The sequence below is a fragment of the Mauremys mutica genome, chromosome 18 (genome assembly GCF_020497125.1).
Source record: "Mauremys mutica isolate MM-2020 ecotype Southern chromosome 18, ASM2049712v1, whole genome shotgun sequence".
Classification (NCBI taxonomy): Eukaryota; Metazoa; Chordata; order Testudines; family Geoemydidae; genus Mauremys; species Mauremys mutica.
In genome coordinates, this window is record NC_059089.1 from 27,288,731 (window position 1) to 27,306,860 (window position 18,130).

General features: G+C 46.5%; 1 protein-coding gene across 1 annotated transcript; it reads right to left on the reverse strand.

The window, feature by feature from the left end:
* Positions 1 to 333: 333 nt before the first annotated feature.
* Positions 334 to 5,705, reverse strand: HSPA5 (heat shock protein family A (Hsp70) member 5). Its single transcript, XM_044992664.1, has 9 exons — positions 5,555 to 5,705; positions 5,131 to 5,264; positions 4,784 to 5,015; positions 4,030 to 4,167; positions 3,342 to 3,454; positions 2,874 to 3,264; positions 2,280 to 2,517; positions 1,861 to 2,028; positions 334 to 1,213 (listed from the first exon to the last, which is right to left on the reverse strand). The coding sequence occupies exons 1-9, from the start codon at positions 5,555 to 5,557 to the stop codon at positions 657 to 659; spliced, it is 1,974 nt and encodes a 657-aa protein (XP_044848599.1). The 5' UTR covers positions 5,558 to 5,705; the 3' UTR covers positions 334 to 656.
* Between the last annotated feature and the right edge of the window lie 12,425 nt (positions 5,706 to 18,130).

The following is an 18,130-nucleotide window of genomic DNA, read 5'->3' on the forward strand; positions in this document are numbered from 1 at the left end:
ACCTCACTCCAGTCTCTGATCTTATTACTTGGAGTAGTAAAAATCTTTGAGGCTGACTTGGTCTTCTCACCCTGGGTCACCTAGAGAAGTATTGATTTGGACTGCTCATTGTACCTTAAGGGAGGGAGATTTTTTCCTAGCAAGTTAGGCATGACAGCTGTCAAGCTGCTAGCAGCACTTCAGGTTAAATGCTTACACTGAAGTGCTTGTGGGACTATTTGCAGGATGAACACAACTTTAGTTGAAATAAGCATTATAAGAAGGAACTGAACTGCACCCAGTGAGCTTGGCAGTCTATAAGCAGACATGCCAGGAAATAAGTTAAGCTAGATCCAGTGTTAATAACAAATTTATTGTGGTCACTTGGGTAGAAAAGTTCTACACAGAATGCACATGACCAGTTAGGATATTTTTCACATGAACACTTCTAAACCCCAACTCATTTTACAGTCCCACCCCACTACCCTTCCCTCCCCCCTCCCCACAGACATCAAGCAACTGCTAATGAAAAGCAGTAAACAGCCACTTTGGGCTAACATTTCCATCTCCACTCAGGAGTGAAGATTCCAATTACATTCCAGATTAGAGTTCAATATTATTTTAACAGAAGAGTTCCTGAGTCCAGTATTTACAAGATAACATTCAGAAATCAAGATTTACAATTCATCTTTCTCTGCTGCTTCCTCTTCAGGGGGAGGTCCTGCACTTCCATAAAGCTTGCTAACAATTGGCTGGACAACCTCCTCCAGTTCCTTCTTTTTAGCTTTGAAATCTTCAATTTCAGCATCTTGGTGGCTTTCAAGCCATTCAATCTTTTCCTCTACTGCCTTCTCTATTGTTTCCTTGTCTTCAGATGAGAGTTTGCCACCTAGTTTTTCTTTGTCCCCAATCTGGTTCTTCAGGGAATAAGCATAGCTTTCCAACTCATTTCTGGTATCAATACGTTCTTTAAGCTTTTTGTCTTCCTCTGCAAACTTCTCAGCATCATTAACCATCCTCTCAATCTCCTCTGGTGTCAGACGGTTCTGGTCATTGGTAATTGTGATCTTGTTTTTATTTCCGGTGCCCTTGTCTTCTGCTGTAACACGGAGGATTCCATTCACATCTATCTCAAAGGTAACTTCAATCTGTGGGACACCACGAGGAGCAGGAGGGATTCCAGTCAAGTCAAAAGTACCCAGGAGATGGTTATCCTTGGTGAGAGGACGTTCACCTGCAGAGGTAAGAGTTTTAGTTTGTACTGGTCTCTAAAAAGGAGGGGTTACATGTGGTTTGACATGACTAATCTTGGGTTTTGAACCTGTATTTTGTTTCACTTTAGCTGGGCTTTCACCCTCCCCTTAAAGTTTGGGGACACTTGAATCTTTGAATGATGACCAGATAAAAACACCACTTGTTTGGGAGTAGGCTAAGTGTTCAATTGTGGCTTTATTTAGTTGCCTGTAACAGTAAAGAGGAATACTGAGCCACCCCAGGTTTGTAGTAAAAAGCCTTTACAATATCAGTATATTTTAAAACTGAATGGGAGTGATTTACACTTCTCCCTCCAGAGACCACAAGATTAGAGCCCTCATGAAAAGGGACGAGAGGAACTCTGGACAAATCCAATCAAGCACTCTGACTAGAACACTAGTATTTAAGATGCTACAAGTAGCCTTTTGAGTTGGTCTGTTAGCAAGGTCTCCCCACTACAGGAGTTTTGTTTCTTCAAGGGCTATAATGAGGAATTCTGACATGACCTCTTTTGAGGCATGGTCATTCATTGCTCCATGTCTAACTTAGTAAGGCTTTTATAAATGTTCACAAGACAAATGTGTACAGGATACACACTATTTTAGTTCAGTGATACAGGACTCTTACCTTCATAGACCTTGATTGTCACAGTTGGCTGGTTATCAGAAGCTGTGGAGAAAATCTGTGATTTCTTGGTGGGGACAACAGTATTTCTTGGGATGAGCTTGGTCATAACACCCCCAACAGTTTCAATGCCAAGAGTCAGAGGACACACATCAAGTAGCACCAGGTCACCTAAAAGAGACATTTTTCTAGCTTTACTCCTATTCACAGTTAGAGATTGTTACACTAGAAGTTACAAGGGCCCATGGTTACTGTACCCTTATGAAAGCACAGCAAGTATAGATTGTTCCTAGTGACAATGTTAATTAGAATTTAGCTTCCAAGTTGAGAACAGAAATCATGTAGCAGGCTTACAAAAACCTGCTCCAATACTAGTGGTAAAGTGTAAACACATTTGGCATGTTTACTAGTTTTGCACCTACCAGTATCTTGGTCACCCGAAAGGACACCAGCCTGAACAGCAGCCCCATAAGCAACAGCCTCATCTGGATTGATGCCACGAGAAGGCTCTTTGCCATTGAAGAACTCTTTAACAAGCTGTTGTATCTTGGGGATTCGAGTAGAGCCACCCACAAGTACAATCTCATCAATGTCTGATTTCTTCAGGTCAGAATCTTCTAGAACTTTCTGCACAGGCTTCATGGTGGAACGGAACAGATCCTAAAAACGCAAGTAGTTACAATAGTAAGGTAAGGCACTATTTCTCCCTTATGCTGGAGAAGTGTATCTTGATGAAGTGTGGCCTCGACAAATGACCATGAGCAAGCCAAAAAACACACCAAGTACTGACTCCAGCCAGATGCCAGTTTACCATTTGACCTTGGGAAGAGAAATTAAGGCAAGAGATTTGCCCTACTCCCATGTGAATTGTGGAGTTATTGCTTCATAGAGTTATGTTTAATGTGTTTTGTAAAATTAATTCAGTATAAGCAATAGCTGAACATACTAAACATGCAAGTAACTCCAAGCCACTGATTTACCACAAAGCAACTGTAACTCTAGCTTCAAATACTAACCATATTCAGTTCTTCAAACTTTGCCCGAGTCAGTGTCTCGGAGAAATCCTCTCCTTCAAAGAAGGACTCTATTTCAATTCTAGCCTGATGCTGAGAGGACAAAGCTCGCTTTGCTTTCTCTACTTCCCGACGTAGCTTCTGTACAGATCTGTTGTCCTTCCTAACATCTTTTCCAGTTTTCTTCTTGTATAACTTGATAAAGTGTTCCATAACACGTTGGTCAAAGTCCTCTCCACCCAAGTGAGTATCTCCATTTGTAGCCACAACTTCAAAGACACCATTATCAATTGTGAGGAGGGAGACATCAAAGGTTCCACCACCTAGATCAAATACAAGGATGTTCTTCTCACCCTCCCGCTTATCCAGTCCATAAGCAATGGCAGCAGCAGTACTGTTGAAGAAATAGTAGTTAGAAAACTCACAAGGCCTAGTACAGCAAGATATCTGCAGAAGAGTTAAAGTACTTACGGCTCATTGATTATTCTCATTACATTCAATCCAGCAATGGTACCAGCATCCTTTGTAGCTTGACGCTGAGCATCATTGAAATAAGCTGGGACAGTGACAACAGCATGGGTAACCTAGAGGAGCAGGATGAGGATTAATGTAACAACTTCAATAATCAGCAGCAAGAAAGCAAATGAAAAGCTTGACAATTTCAAAGTGTTAGAGGGATTGCCACTGCCTCAAGAGTGCCTTCTCACCTTCCAGGTTAAAAATGGCTTCCTTTAAGACTACCTCTAGAGTGCCCAGACAATAACAGAATTAAGTAAGTATCAGAGGGGTAGCCGTGTTAGTCTGGTTCTATAGAAGCAGCAAAGAATCCTGTGGCACCTTATAGACTAACAGACGTTTTGCAGCATGAGCTTTCGTGGGTGAATACCCACTTCTTCGGATGCAAGCACTGCATTCACCCACGAAAGCTCATGCTGCAAAACGTCTGTTAGTCTATAAGGTGCCGCAGAATTAAGCAAAGCTCACTGGGTCCTGTCTGAGCTCATCTTAACATCTGCAAGGGCTCCCAACCAAACTGGGTAGAAATTAAAATTCAAACTTTGGTCTGCAGCTTGAGAGATTATCACCTACCACTTTATCATTCTGGAAAGCTGCTGCTTCTACAAGATGTCACAGTTGATCATTTGTTATGTTAGCCTACCTTCTTTCCTAAGTAGGCCTCAGCAGTTTCCTTCATCTTTGTCAAAACCATAGCAGAAATTTCTTCTGGAGCAAAGGTCTTTGTCTGTCCACCACCAACATCAACTTGTATATATGGCTTGGTCTTCTTTTCAACAACCTACAAGAAAAAAATACATTTCTAGTAGTTTTAAATCTTTGAAGAGAACTGAAACCTGAACAATACTCACTACTCAAAAGTCAAAAAGGAGATAAGAGCAGAGGACAGATGTTCTCTCCAGTAATATTTTATGTCAAGAGCCCACATGGATTACAATTAGGTACATGGATATTATATATCATTTCCATTCCTACAACCTATACATTTCATTTTGATTCAAGGCAAGATATTTAGCATACTGAACTACAGTACTCCAGTTATGGGACAGAATATGTGAATGACAGTATCTGTTTCCATCCTAGTCACCCTCCCTAATGAGGGAAAAAGTTATAGGGTTTATTCGATACTAATTAATGATTTTTGGACGTCCAAGAGAATTAATTTTGCAATTATGAATAAGGGGAAGATACAGTGAAAACATAAGTCACCTATTGGAGTGTAGGTCTAATAGCCACAAGACTTTTACTGTACCATAGTCTGCATGTGTGATGCAGCAGTCCCCGATCACAACTCGATCTCATGGGGCTTCAACATAGAATCTGAGTCCACACGTGACTTTTCCAAACATAAACGCGGCTGCCCGGCTCAGCCCCTGAAGCTGCCGTGTGGCACGTACCTTGAACGGCAGGTATTTGATATCCTGCTGCACGGAGGGGTCGCTCCACGTGCGGCCGATCAGCCGTTTGGCATCAAACACCGTGTTCTCGGGGTTCGAGGTGAGCTGATTCTTCGCCGCGTCGCCTATGAGCCGCTCCCCTTCGGGGGTGAACGCCACGTAGGACGGCGTGATCCGGTTGCCCTGGTCGTTCGCGATGATCTCCACGCGGCCGTTCTTAAAGACGCCAACGCTGTGAAGAGCGAGCGAGGGTGAGACGGGCCGGCCCCAGCCCCGGCGCCCGTCCCGGCCCCGGCCCGTCCCTCCCTGCGGCCCCGGCCGGGCAGCGACGCCCCCGCGCTACGCACCATGAGTACGTGGTTCCCAGGTCGATGCCCACCACGGTGCCCACGTCCTCCTTCTTCTCGTCCTCCTCGCCGCGCACGCCGCCCGCCAGCAGCGCCAGCACCAGCAGCGCCCGCCTCATGCTGCCGCCGGGACCCTGCGGGGCGCAAGGGAGAGCAGAGCGGCTCAGCGCGGGCCCACCACGCCGCCCCGGCCCGCCCGCCTCGGGGCCCCCCCCCCAGGCCCGCCGGCCCGCCCGCCCGCCTCAGGGGCCCCCGCCGCCGCCCCGGCCCGCCCGCCTCGGGGGCCCCCGCCGCCGCCCCGGCCCGGCCCGCCCGCCTCGGGGGCCCCCGCCGCCGCCGCCGCCCCGGCCCGCCCGCCTCGGGGGCCCCCCGCCGCCCGGCCCCTCAGCCCAGCGCCACGCACTAGGCCGCACGTCCCACTCACCATCACCTCGCACAGCTCCGCTTCACTCGCTATTGCCACCGCTATGCCCAGGCCGCCCCGGCCGCCTACCCTTATATACCCTCCCTCACGGCTTCGTGGAGGCCAGCTATTGGTTGCGGAACCCGCGCTGGAACCTTTCCATTGGTTGGCGCCGACTAAGCTGGCCACTCTTGATTGGCGAAGATCAAGCTCTCCGCAATGACGTATGGCGTCGCACCCCTCCGTCATCATTCCATTGGTCCGCTTTAGCCGTGTCGCGGACCAATCAGCTTCGAAGGGACAGCCAAGCGGAGTGAGCCCATTGGCTGGGAGCAGTCGTCACGCTGCAGGAAGAGAGAGGCGGTGCTGGTCCATTCTGGAAGTTTCTATGGTTACCAGCCCCTGGGGAGGAAGTCGGGAACGGGGGGCCGGGGGCGTGGCTTGGGGAAATGGGGGCCAGCGGTTGCCTGGAGAGACCAAGGAGTGAACGGTCCCAGGGTCCCAGCTCCTGTCCCCACTGCTGCAGCGGGGACGGAGGCTACGAGGGGCCTGGGCCACTGTGACGCTCCCCACAGGGGCCTCGATGGGCCGGAGGACATGGTGACGTCCCACCGCAGAGGTCACGGCGGGCCTGGAGCCTGTGTGACCTCCCCACACAGCAGCCTCAACGGAGCAGGGGACGGCCTGACGCTCCCCACACAGGGGCCTCAATGGGCCGGAGGACATGGTGACGTCCCACTGCAGAGGTCACGGCGGGCCTGGAGCCTGTGTGACCTCCCCACACAGCAGCCTCAACGGAGCAGGGGACGGCCTGACACTCCCCACACAGGGGCCTCAATGGGCCGGAGGACAGGGTGATGTCCCACCGCAGAGGTCACGGCGGGCCTGGAGCCTGTGTGACCTCCCCACACGGCAGCCTCAACGGAGCAGGGGACGGCCTGACGCTCCCCACACAGGGGCCTCGATGGGCCGGAGGTCCACTGCAGAGGTCATGGCTGGTGACAGCATGACATCCCTCATGCCGGCCATGATGAGAAGCCCTGCACGGGAGGCACAACAGAGCAATGTGACTACCCACGTGGGAGCTAGGATGGGGTGATATTGTTGGAAAATCATAGTGCTAATAAAGCCTTTTTGTATTAGGCCTGAGTGAACCAAAGTTATGCTATGCTTGCCCAAACCGTGTTGGAAAGCTTACAGAACTCATTAGACTGAAGGCCGTGTATCTACCTAAGTCAGCTATTTTGCTTATCAGTTTTATTTGGCTCCCCAGTAAATGCAGCTGCGTTCACATGTATCCATCCAAAGTATCTAGTACAAAGGGTCAACGGATGTATCTTGTGTCCCCTTCAGAATGACAAATGTATCCTCAACAGCTGTATGTCTCTTGTAACCCCCACAAAATGATATATGTATCCTGCATATCCAATTATCCCCTAACAGATGCATGTACAGGTTCTACAGGTCAACCAAATGACGTAGACAAACGTAGGCTAAGTTGTTTGTTTCGGGGTATAAAGGTAGGCCCATCTGGCCATGTAAGGTGTGTCTCTTTCTCTGGCACTAGCCGAGAGGAGCACCCGCTCAGCTGACCGATCAATAAAGGGTGTGGTACTCGTCTTCCTGTCTCCGTGCCTCCTTGGTGTAATTAGGTAAGCTCCAGGGGGAAACGGGCCCTTTTGGCTAACAATATGATGCCCCCATGCACATTGTATCACAACAGAGATTCTCAGATATTATTGTATGCGGCCCATAGAGAAAGAGAGAGTCAGGTGTTGGTGTGTTATCTGCATTGTAGATTGATGTAGAGTAAAACAAAACCCTCCATTTCCATGTAAAACTGCCTTAAAAATTAAACCAGAATAAATAGACATTTACTCTAAATTAGACCACTGATAACATCAATTTTGGGCTCTCATCAAGGAGTTGTTCAGAAATAAGACTGGATTTGGGATGAAATGTGGAATATATAATAAGCATTAACTTGTCAAGAACTGGGCTTTAATTCTCATCTTCAGGTCTTTCTGAACAGAAAAAAAAGAGGTCTGTTTGCTGATATAATCACACCTTTTTGGTTTTTGCTGCCCCGTTCAAATTGGAAAATGAACAAGTCCTTCCTATGGGTTTGGCACTTTTTAGGCTTTGTTATTGAGTCACAATGGCTTGTTATTGCACCACCACATCCTGACACAAATATCACTCACTCCCTCGCATTACATCAGCCTCAAGATATCACAGGATAGGTGGAAATTGAATAGTTAATCATAAAATAAACCCACTACACATTTAACTCCCCTAAATTACCCCTGAACTACCAATAGAGTAGATTTCTGTGCCCTCCTCTCTAATCTAAATATGTAGCTAAACTTTAAAAAAAAATCACCTTCAGGCAAAATCTATGTCTGGCAAGTTTCAGCTGAAAGAGGAAAGTTTTCAGGAAGTTAAAAGTGACAAAACAAAAGGCTAGAATGAAAACTGTTATGCATCCTTTAAAAGGCATTAAGCTTGGAACCTAATCACTTTGGAAATCTAAGATGAAAGATGTTTCAGGTATTGTACCTGCTTCTCAAGTCCTGCCAATTTTTGCAGTTTTACAATCACATTTTCTGATATTGTCTTTCTCCTGTAGCTGTGTGAAAGACCCAAGCAAACAATGCCCAAGAAAGCAACATTCTAGAACAATTAAACTATTGACTTGTTAGGAGACAAATCTTTCAGAGGAGCTGGACTGAGACTAGACTAAATACAAAACTCATTTCTTCCATCTATCTTTCCTTAATAAATTCTTTACACGGACATTCAACATTCTCTCTCTCTCTCTCTCTCTCTCTGTTTCTCACACACACAACCAAAAATCCAAAAATACATACTAAAGAAGCTATTCCCACAAGTTAAAGAAGAGAGGGATTGTTATTATATTTAAAACAAAAACTGAGAAGCGCTCACAGTGCAGGAAGCCATATAAGTACATATACAGATAGATTAGATTTATACAAAGAGAATGTTTGTACAGTGTTCTAAACATAAAAATGCTACATCAAGCCTGGTTATTGTTGCATGAGCTGCACTCTGCTTGTGGACAGCTTTCTTAACACCAAGGGTTCTCAAACTTAATTGCACTGCGACCCAAAAATTACTACATGACCCCAGGAGGGGGACTGAAGCTTGAGCCCACCCAAGTCCCATCACCCCGAGCGGAGGGGCCAAAGCTGAAGCTCAAGAGCTGCAGCCCCAGACAGGGGGCCTGTAACCTGAGCCCCACCACCCAGGGCTGAAGCCCTCGGGCTGCCCCAGACGGTGGGACTTGGGCTTTGGCTTCAGCCCCAGACCCCAGAAAGTCTAACAGCAGCCCTGGCAACCCCATTAAAACAGGGTCGAGACCCACTTTGGAGTCCCGACCCACAGTTTGAGAACGACTGCTTAACACCATTACATGAACTCATAGGTTCAAAGAGTCCAGGAGACCATCAGGAGAGACAAAGAGGCCAAAACTACAGTATGTTGTGCTGTCCCTACATGTGTAAGTCACTGCCATTTTTATTCCCCCACTCACTCTTTTGCAAATATCTTCTTTTAACCTTTACATTATACCAGTGGTGGGCAACCTGTGGTCTGTAGGCTGCACGCAGCCCATCATGGTAATCTGCTGGTGGGCTGCGAGACAGTTTGTTTACACTGACCGTCCGCTTGCACCGCTGCCCGCAGCTCCCAGTGGCCGTGGTTTGCCATTCCCGGCCTTTGGGAGCTACTGGAAGCGGCATGGGCTGGCCACCGCTTTCTGCAGCTCCCATTGGCCTGGTACGGTGAACTGCAGCCACTGGGAGCTGCGGGCAGCCATGCATGCAGACGGTCAATGTAAACAAACTATCTCGCAGACCGTCAGCAGATTACCATGATGGGCTGCGTGCAGCCCACAGACCACAGGTTGCCCACCACTGCATTATACAGTCTTTGACTTCGGAGGATTTGGGTAGTTTATATATATGCACTTGATTTTTTTTTCTTTCTTTGCCATTTTTTCTACTTTGTGTTGACACAGTATTGTTACTTAACTTCCTTCTTTACAGGGACCTTAAGTTACTGATTCAAATACTCTACTTAATCTTCAGAAGAGGACTCTCTCCTGGCATATACCTATGCTTCCTGGGAGTTGGATATAGTCTGGATATTCTATTTCTCCTCAGCAAAACTTGTGTATATAAGGGGAATGTTTTTCTCTTCCTAGCTGAGAACATATTTATTGATTTTTTTTTAGCTCTAGAGGAAGCAATCTCATAATACTAGCAAATGTTCTGGGTTTCTTTTTGGAATATAAGGTGGCAGTTGACTGTGTTGTACCCAACCTTAACAGTGTGTAATATGCTGTGTGTTTTTGCTTGACTGCCATTATTGGGCATATTTCAATTTGCCACATTTATCATAATTGTTTCTAAAACGTTATTAAAAACAAATACCGTTTTTATAAAGATTCAATTGATAAGAGAAGGAGGCTTGAAGGAGTTAGGGTGTGATGATTCACAAAGAGCCTGGTGGATAGAGTTTTGGAGGTGGTAGATACAACATGAAAAATTTGTCTATCATGAAAGGTTGCTTGGAAGGGAAATCTCCAAGGATAACTCGTGCTGCAGGAAAATGGTGCTGGTGATTCAGTAAAAGCTTCTCTCCTTCAATCAGTACTGACCCCAACACTCAATCATGATGCTAGAGGATACCATACTAATATTTGTAAAAAGGTTTGAGGTCCTGGAATGGAATGTTCTTAGTGTTAGGTAGTATTATTAATTAATTATTATTAGAGCTTCCAAATGTAAATGAGAAATGAAATAGAGTTACTGACATTTGGTTATTAAAAATACTTTAGCATTTTTCAGAAGAGTAAATGTGTTAAACCTGCTGTCCTGATAACATTTTGTGCGAGTAATTACATTCCACCACACTGAATTCTCCCTGCTGTGTCAATTGGATACAAGATCCTCCTTCATCAGTGAGGATTGCCGGGGAGTTGGTTGAGAGTCAGGAGCTCTGGGTTCTGTTCCTAGCTCTGCAACTAACTCACTTTGTGATCTTTAGCAAATTATTTAATCTTTCTGTGCCTCAGTTGCCTTATCTATTAATGTTGATAATACTTCTCTATCTCACAGGGTAGGTGTGAAGTTAAATTAATGTCTGTAAAGTTCTTTGAGTTGAAAGGTTCTAAAGAAGGGCTAAGTAACATTATGACTATGATAGTATGATTATTATTAATTTCCTATCCTAAACTGTTGTGTAACATAGCTGTTCATTGTTAATCAACTGCTTTGTTCCATCCTAGCGGGTGCACTGAGCAATCCTGCCCTGCTCTGGATCACATTCCATATACAGTACCACTCCATCCTCTCCCCTGTGTGGCTCTGACTCCTTAGGGCAGGATATACCACCTGTTTGTAAAGTACTGTGGGATGAAAGGCACTATAGAAGTGCAAGAGATTATCTAGAGGCATTTTAGAGAATGATGCTAGTTATCTAAACTGCATAATCTATAGAGGTGAACTCTGCAGAAGCTGTGAGCAGGGTAGTTGAAAGCAGAAATATAACATAGAATGAATGAGTGATTTTTCACATCGTTGTTTATATTTAATAGACATATGTGATAAAGCCAGTTCACAATAAACACTGAAGGTTTGTTTTCCTCATTAGATAGTCACTTCAAACAGGGAGATGTCTCCACTGGACTTTTCCCTCAGCTCAGAGACAAGTTGTCTTTCAAGATTCTAGTAGCTCCTACAACTCAGATGCCTCAAAAATAGAAGACAGGGAGACAGTGTTCAGAATAGGCAGGTCAGCAGGTGCTATATAAAGAAAGTGTTATTGGTGCCATTTAAAAATCATCACAGGGAGGGAGAAGGACTGTAAACCCACTGATTTGGAGGTGAGGGGATATGTGTCAGGCCTGGTCTACACTAGGCGTTTAAATCGGTTTTAGGAGCCTAAAACCGATTTAACGCCACAACCGTCCACACTAGGAGGCACCTTATATCGATTTTAATGGCTCTTTAAATCGGTTTCTGTACTCCTGCCCGACGAGAGGAGTAGCGCTAATATCGGTATTAACATATCGGAATAGGGTTAGTGTGGCCGCAATCGACGGTATTGGCCTCCGGGAGCTATCCCACAGTGCACCACTGACCGCTCTGGACAGCATTCTCAACTCGGATGCACTGGCCAGGTAGACAGGAAAAGCCCCGCGAACTTTTGAAATTCATTTCCTGCTTCCCCAGCGTGGAGAGCTCATCATCACAGGTGACCACGCACAGCTCATCAGCACAGTTAACAATGCAGTCTCCTGAGAATCGAAAAAGAGCCCCAGCATGGACCGCTCGGGAGGTAATGGATCTGATCGCTATATGGGGAGAGGATTCAGTGCTAACAGAACTGCGTTCCAAAAGACGAAATGAAAAAGTATTTGAAAGAATTTCTAAGTCTATGACGGATAAAGGCCACAGCAGGGACTCCGTGCAGTGCAGAGTGAAAGTTAAGGAGCTCAGACAAGCCTACCAGAAAACCAAAGAAGCAAACGGAAGGTCCGGGGCAGGTCGAAAAACATGCCGCTTCTATGCTGAGCTGCATGCAATTTTAGGGGGCTGCGCCACAAGTACCCCACCCCTGACCGTGGATTCCGAGGTGGGGGTTGTAATCTCTGCCATGTCAGACGGGGAAGATGAAGATGAAGAAGAGGAGGAAGACCTCGCAGAGAGCACACAGCACTCCGTGACCCCCAGCAGCCAGGAGCTTTTTATCACCCTGACGGAATTACCCTGCTCCCAGCCCTCACAAGCAACTATTCCAGAGAATGACGCCATGGAAGGGAGCTCTGGTGAGTGTACCTTTGCAAATAGCAAACAGTGTTTTTTAAGCAAGCCTTTTTTAATGATTGATTTGCCCTGAGGACTTGGAACGCATTCACAGACAGTATAGTTACTTAGAAAAGTTTGTTAACATGTCCGGGGATTGAGAGGAAATCCTCCAGGGACATCTCGATGAAGCGCTCCTGTAGGTACTCCAGAAGCCTTTGCAGAAGGTTTCTGGGCAAAGCATCCTTGTTCCGCCCACCATGGTAGGACACTTTACCATGCCATGCATGTAGCAAGTAATCAGGTATCATTGCGTGGCAAAGCATAGCGGCGTATGGTCCCGGTGACTGCTGGCATTCAAGAAGCATGCGCTCTTTATCTTGTTCTGTTATCCTCAGCAAAGTGATATCGTTCAGGATAACCTGGTTAGAAATCAGGAATTTAAGTAAGGGGGGGTGGCCATTTTTCTACTGGGTTCGTGGAATGCAGCAGCTTAAAAAAAACACTTTCCTGCACGTAGCGAAGCGGGGGGAGGGGAGGAGTGAAATGCCGATGATCTTTTCTGTTTGGTCACCGGCGAGGCGATCTTCCCCAAGCTACCGGACAAGCAGTGGGTGGGGGGGAGGGGGAAGGTTGTTGATTAGCAGGGAGCTAGCGTGGTATTAGCCATGCGTTGGGGGGGGAGGGGTAAATCACTGAGACAGTGGCTTACCATGGCCGCATGCAAGCTGAATCCTGATGCCTGGACCTGTGTCTGAGATCTGTAACCCAAGAGTTGCAAGCAGGCACTATTAAGATGAAAAATGCGACCTTGTAGGGAAATCACATGTGCTATGTAAGGTGAATAGTGCTTTTCACTGTGAAAGAGTATAACCATTGTTCTGTAAAATGTATCTTTCTAAATATTTATCTCCCTCATGCAGCTGCAAATATTTCAAGCGTCCCTCCTCCATCCCAAAGGCTAGCACAGATAAGGCGGAGGAAAAAGAAGACGCGAGATGAGATGTTCTCGGATATTATGGAAGTTACACGCAATGAAAGAGCTCATCTGAATGAGTGGAAGGACGTGGTTTCAAATTACAGGAAAGAGGCCAGTGAACGTGAGGACAGGAGGGATGAACGTGAGGACAGGAGGGACAACCGAGATGAGAGGTGGCGGCAGGAAGACCGGCAGGAAAATCAGCGGTGGCGGCAGGAAGATCAGCGGTGGCGGGATGCAACTCTGGGGCTGCTGCGTGATCAAACTGACATGCTCCGGCGTCTTGTGGAGCTTCAGGAACGGCAGCAGGATCACAGAGTGCCGCTGCAGCCCCTGTATAACCACCCTCCCCCCTCCCCATGTTCCTTAGCCTCCTCACCCAGACGTGTAAGAACGCGTGGGGGGAGGCTCCGTGCACCCGCCCACTCCACCCCCGTGGACAGCCCAACCAGAAGGATGTCGTTACTCTGAATTTTATTTTTTTAATGGCCTTCTCCATCCCTCCTTTCCTCCTCCCAAAGCACACCCTTACTTCTCTCCCTCTTTTTATAATGAATCAATAAAGAATTCATGCTTTTTAAATGAGTGACTTTATTTGCATAAGTAAGCTGTACTCGAAGGGGGAGGGGGAGTTGCTTACAGGGACTGAGTCAATCAAGGGGGTTGGGTGTTCATCAACAAACACAGCAGTCACACTGTACCCTGGCCATTGATGAAGCTCGTTTTCAAAGCTTCTCTGATGCGCACCGCTTCCTGGTGTGCTCTTCTAATCTCCCTGGTGTCTGGCTGCGCGTAATCAGCGGCCAGGTGATTTGCCTCAGCCTCCCACCCCGCCATAAAGGTCTCCCCCTTACTCTCACAGAGATTGTGGAGAATACAGCAAGCAGCAATAACATAGGGGACATTGGTTTGGCTGAGGTCTGAGCGAGTCAGTAATGTGCGCCAGCGCGCCTTTAAACGGCCAAATGCACATTCCACCACCATTCTGCACTTGCTCAGCCTGTAATTGAACAGATCCTGACCACTGTCCAGGCTGCCTGTGTATGGCTTCATGAGCCATGGCATCAAGGGGTAGGCTGGGTCCCCCAGGATAACGACAGGCATTTCAACATCCCCAACTGTTATTTTCTGGTCTGGGAAGTAAGTCCCTTGTTGCAGCCGTTTAAACAGAGTAGTGCTTCTGAATACGCGAGCGTCATGAACCCTCCCTGGCCATCCCGCGTGGATGTTTGTGAAACGTCCCTTGTGATCCACCAGTGCTTGCAGCACCATTGAAAAGTACCCCTTCCGGTTTACGTACTGGGTGCCCTGGTGCTGCGGTGCCAAGATAGGGATATGGGTTCCATCTATCGCCCCCCCACAGTTAGGGAATCCCATTGCAGCAAAGCCATCCACTATGGCCTGCACGTTTCCCAGAGTCACAACCTTTCGTAGCAGCAGCTTAGTGATTGCTTTGGCTACTTGCATCACAGCAGCCCCCACAGTAGATTTTCCAACTCCAAATTGATTCCCGACTGACCGGTAGCTGTCTGGCGTTGCAAGCTTCCACAGGGCTATCGCCACTCGCTTCTCTACTGTGAGGGCTGCTCTCATCTTGGTATTATGGCGTTTCAGGGCAGGGGCAAGCAAGTCACAAAGTTCCATGAAAGTGCCCTTACGCATTCGAAAGTTTCGCAGCCACTGGGAATCGTCCCACACCTGCAACACAATGCGGTCCCACCAGTCAGTGCTTGTTTCCGGGCCCAAAATCGGCGTTCAATGGATAGAATCTGCCCCATTACCATCAGGATCTCCAAAGCGCCGGGGCCCGCGGTTTGAGATAATTCTGTGTCCACGTCCTCATCACTGTCATCGCCGCGCTGCCGTATCCGCCTCTTACTCGCCTCGGTTCGAAGGTCCTGGTTCAGCATATACTGCACGAGAGTGCGCGAGGTGTTTAAAACATCCACGATTGCGGTATGGAGCTGAGCAGGGTCCATGCTTGCTGTGCTATGGCGTCTGCACGGTTCACCAAGCAAAAAAGGCGCGAAACGGTTGTCTGCCGCTGTCAGGGAGGGAGGGAGGGGTGAGGCTGTACCCAGAACCACCCGCGAAAATGATTTTTGCCCCATCAGGCACTGGGATCTCAACCCGGAAATGCCAAGGGGCGGGGGAGGCTGCGGGAACTATGGGATAGCTACGGGATAGCTACCCACAGTGCAACGCTCCAGAAATCGACGCTAGCCTCGGACCATGGACGCACACCACCGATTTAATGTGTTTAGTGTGGCCGCGCACACTCGATTTTATAAAATCTGTTTTACAAAACCGGTTTATGCAAATTCGGAATAGTCCCGTAGTGTAGACGTACCCTCAGAGGAAGCACAAGATATGCAGTTGCAGTATGTGATTGAGTTCAAAAATATTTTTTATTCTCAGTCGCCACAAGGTGGGTTGTTAGTTTCGGATTCAGTTATAATAGGACAAGTTTCCATATCCTCAACTCCTTCAAATGGGGAAGGAATAACTAGTTCTTGGTCTGATGGGTCTTTTAGACTCTAGCTATCAGAAGCTGAGCAGTTATAATTTATTTAAACATATCCAAATCAGACTGCATCTTGAGAAATGGGAATGTATTGGATGAAAAGACACAAAGCATACAGCTACAGGAACAGTGACTTCAAACATCATCAGTCATGTGATCTGACTGGCCTAAATCTTGCACTTTACTGTATGTCAAGATTTAAACTACTTCATGCCACTTGCTTACCTGAACTGAAGATGCTGCGTCTGTGCTCTACATCACTTGCCCCAGCTTGACAACTCTGCATCTTAGTAAAATGTCTGTTATCCAAATATACGGTGTAGTTGTAGCTCTGTCGGTCCCAGGATATTAGAGGATATTATCCAAATAGTGGTTAATCAAAAAAAGACAGGTCATTGGTGAAATTTCATTCCCCCCTGGAGACTTGGTAATCACAGATTTATATTCTCTGGATATGCATAGAATTTAGCAACCACTGACATGTAAAATAATAAAAAATGAAAGGCTGTAAAACCCCCTTCGCCCTCACCCCTCTTTACTGACTCAGTCACTGAATCGGTCCACTCCACTCTTTCCACCACCTGCCACTTCTCTGCCCCTCTCTCCTATTTCAGAGTCCATCCTGATTGCATAACTTTCCCTCCCCATCCTCTTTCTTTGCTCCTTCTCCCACTCTGCTGACTGCTTCTGGAGAAAGTCCCATGATCATGTGGACTTTCTTCACTGCAAAATTATCCTCTTTCAGTTCTTTCATCTTCTTGGTCAAGCCACACTACTTCTCCATTCTCCTTGACTACATAATTCCAGCTGCCTATGCACCACCTTTGATTTCCTCCTCAAATCCTCCCTTATCTCTGCCTCCTCCATCTCCATACAAAATCTTGCCTACTTTTTAAAGAGAAGACGGACTAAATCCACTGTCACATACCTTGTCTCTCCTTCTTCCTGTTATTACCCTTCTCTTTCTCTCCAATCACCAACACCATAGTCTTTTGCCTGCTGTCCCACTTCAGCTCATCAACATTTCCTTTACCTCCAATCTCATCGTTAATCTTTCTCTGTCTTTATGGTCCTCATCCTTATGCAGGATGCAAGCACACCGTAGCTTCTCCATCCTAAAATAAACACCCCTGACCCCACCCACCAGCCTCCCCAAATACTGCACCAGCTTCCTTCTTCCCAGCTCCTCCCAGTTCATCACCTAATGTTTCTTTCTTCCACTTCCATCCTGGATCCTTTCCAATCTTGGTTTGATCCTCTCCACCACACTGAAATTGCTCTTACCAGGACCACTAGTGATATCTTCATGACCAAATCTCAGGGCCTCTGCCCCAAACCACTGTGTGTAAAAGAAACTGGAAACCAGATGACACAGGTGGGTCAAGTTAAAATTGGAGAAGATGAAGCTGATATTAGCAGGAATGAGAGAGGATTTTGAGGGCATCCGATCACCAAGTCACAAAGTAGTGCATAGTCCTGAAGTCCTGCCTAAGATGTTAGTTTTGATCTTTAAAGCCTTTGATGGGGTAAGACCAAACTATCTCAGAGACTCTCTCTCCCTCTGTTCTCTGCTGTGACAGCTAGATTGACCAGGACAGTCTCCTATAGTAAAACCACCAAAGATGTGGAGTTTCCTAAAGTAGAAATCAGGATGAGACAAAGCCTTTATATATTTAGATAACAATGCATGACTTGTCTCTTTGCACAGGCTTTTCTCCAATCTTGAATCAATGGGAGAGCATGGCAACAGTCTCCTGGATAACAGTCACCAGTGGCTAAGAGATGAGGGAAGTGAAGCAGTTAGGGCCTACTTCAAACATGATTCATTATGAATTTCAATTATGTAAATAGTGTCTAGATACCACCCTCGGTTAGAAATTGAAGGGAGAATTGCTTTAAATCAATAATTATTTTTATACAAATAAAAAGGTAAAATGCAAAATTTGTATATGTAAGATCCATAATGGGCTTAGTGTGTAAACTCCATTTTTTTTCTTGTAGTTTTCCAGATAAATTGATCTATTTATAGTCTGCAATAAGTAACAGAACAGTAGCATGGCTATTTTTGCATACAAATAACTGGAATTTAGTGTTTTACTTCTTGTATCTAAACACAGTTTGTTGCTTGACTTGGTATATCCTGAGCAATAGCTTGTACTGAAGGTTGGTAAAATGTCCTGTTGCTACAAGTGTCATACATAGTAAGACATCTTATCTTATTACTTGTAAATTACAAGGCTAAGGTCAGAAAGTCTGATTAGGTG

What these genes read in the sequence shown, in the direction of transcription:
- HSPA5 (XM_044992664.1), bottom strand. An exon ending in TCAAATACCTGCCGTTCAAG is followed by an intron (nt 4,168 to 4,783) that starts GTACGTGCCACA and finishes TTTTTCTTGTAG; the next exon opens with GTTGTTGAAAAGAAGACCAA. An exon ending in GACAATCAAGGTCTATGAAG is followed by an intron (nt 1,214 to 1,860) that starts GTAAGAGTCCTG and finishes TTACCTCTGCAG; the next exon opens with GTGAACGTCCTCTCACCAAG.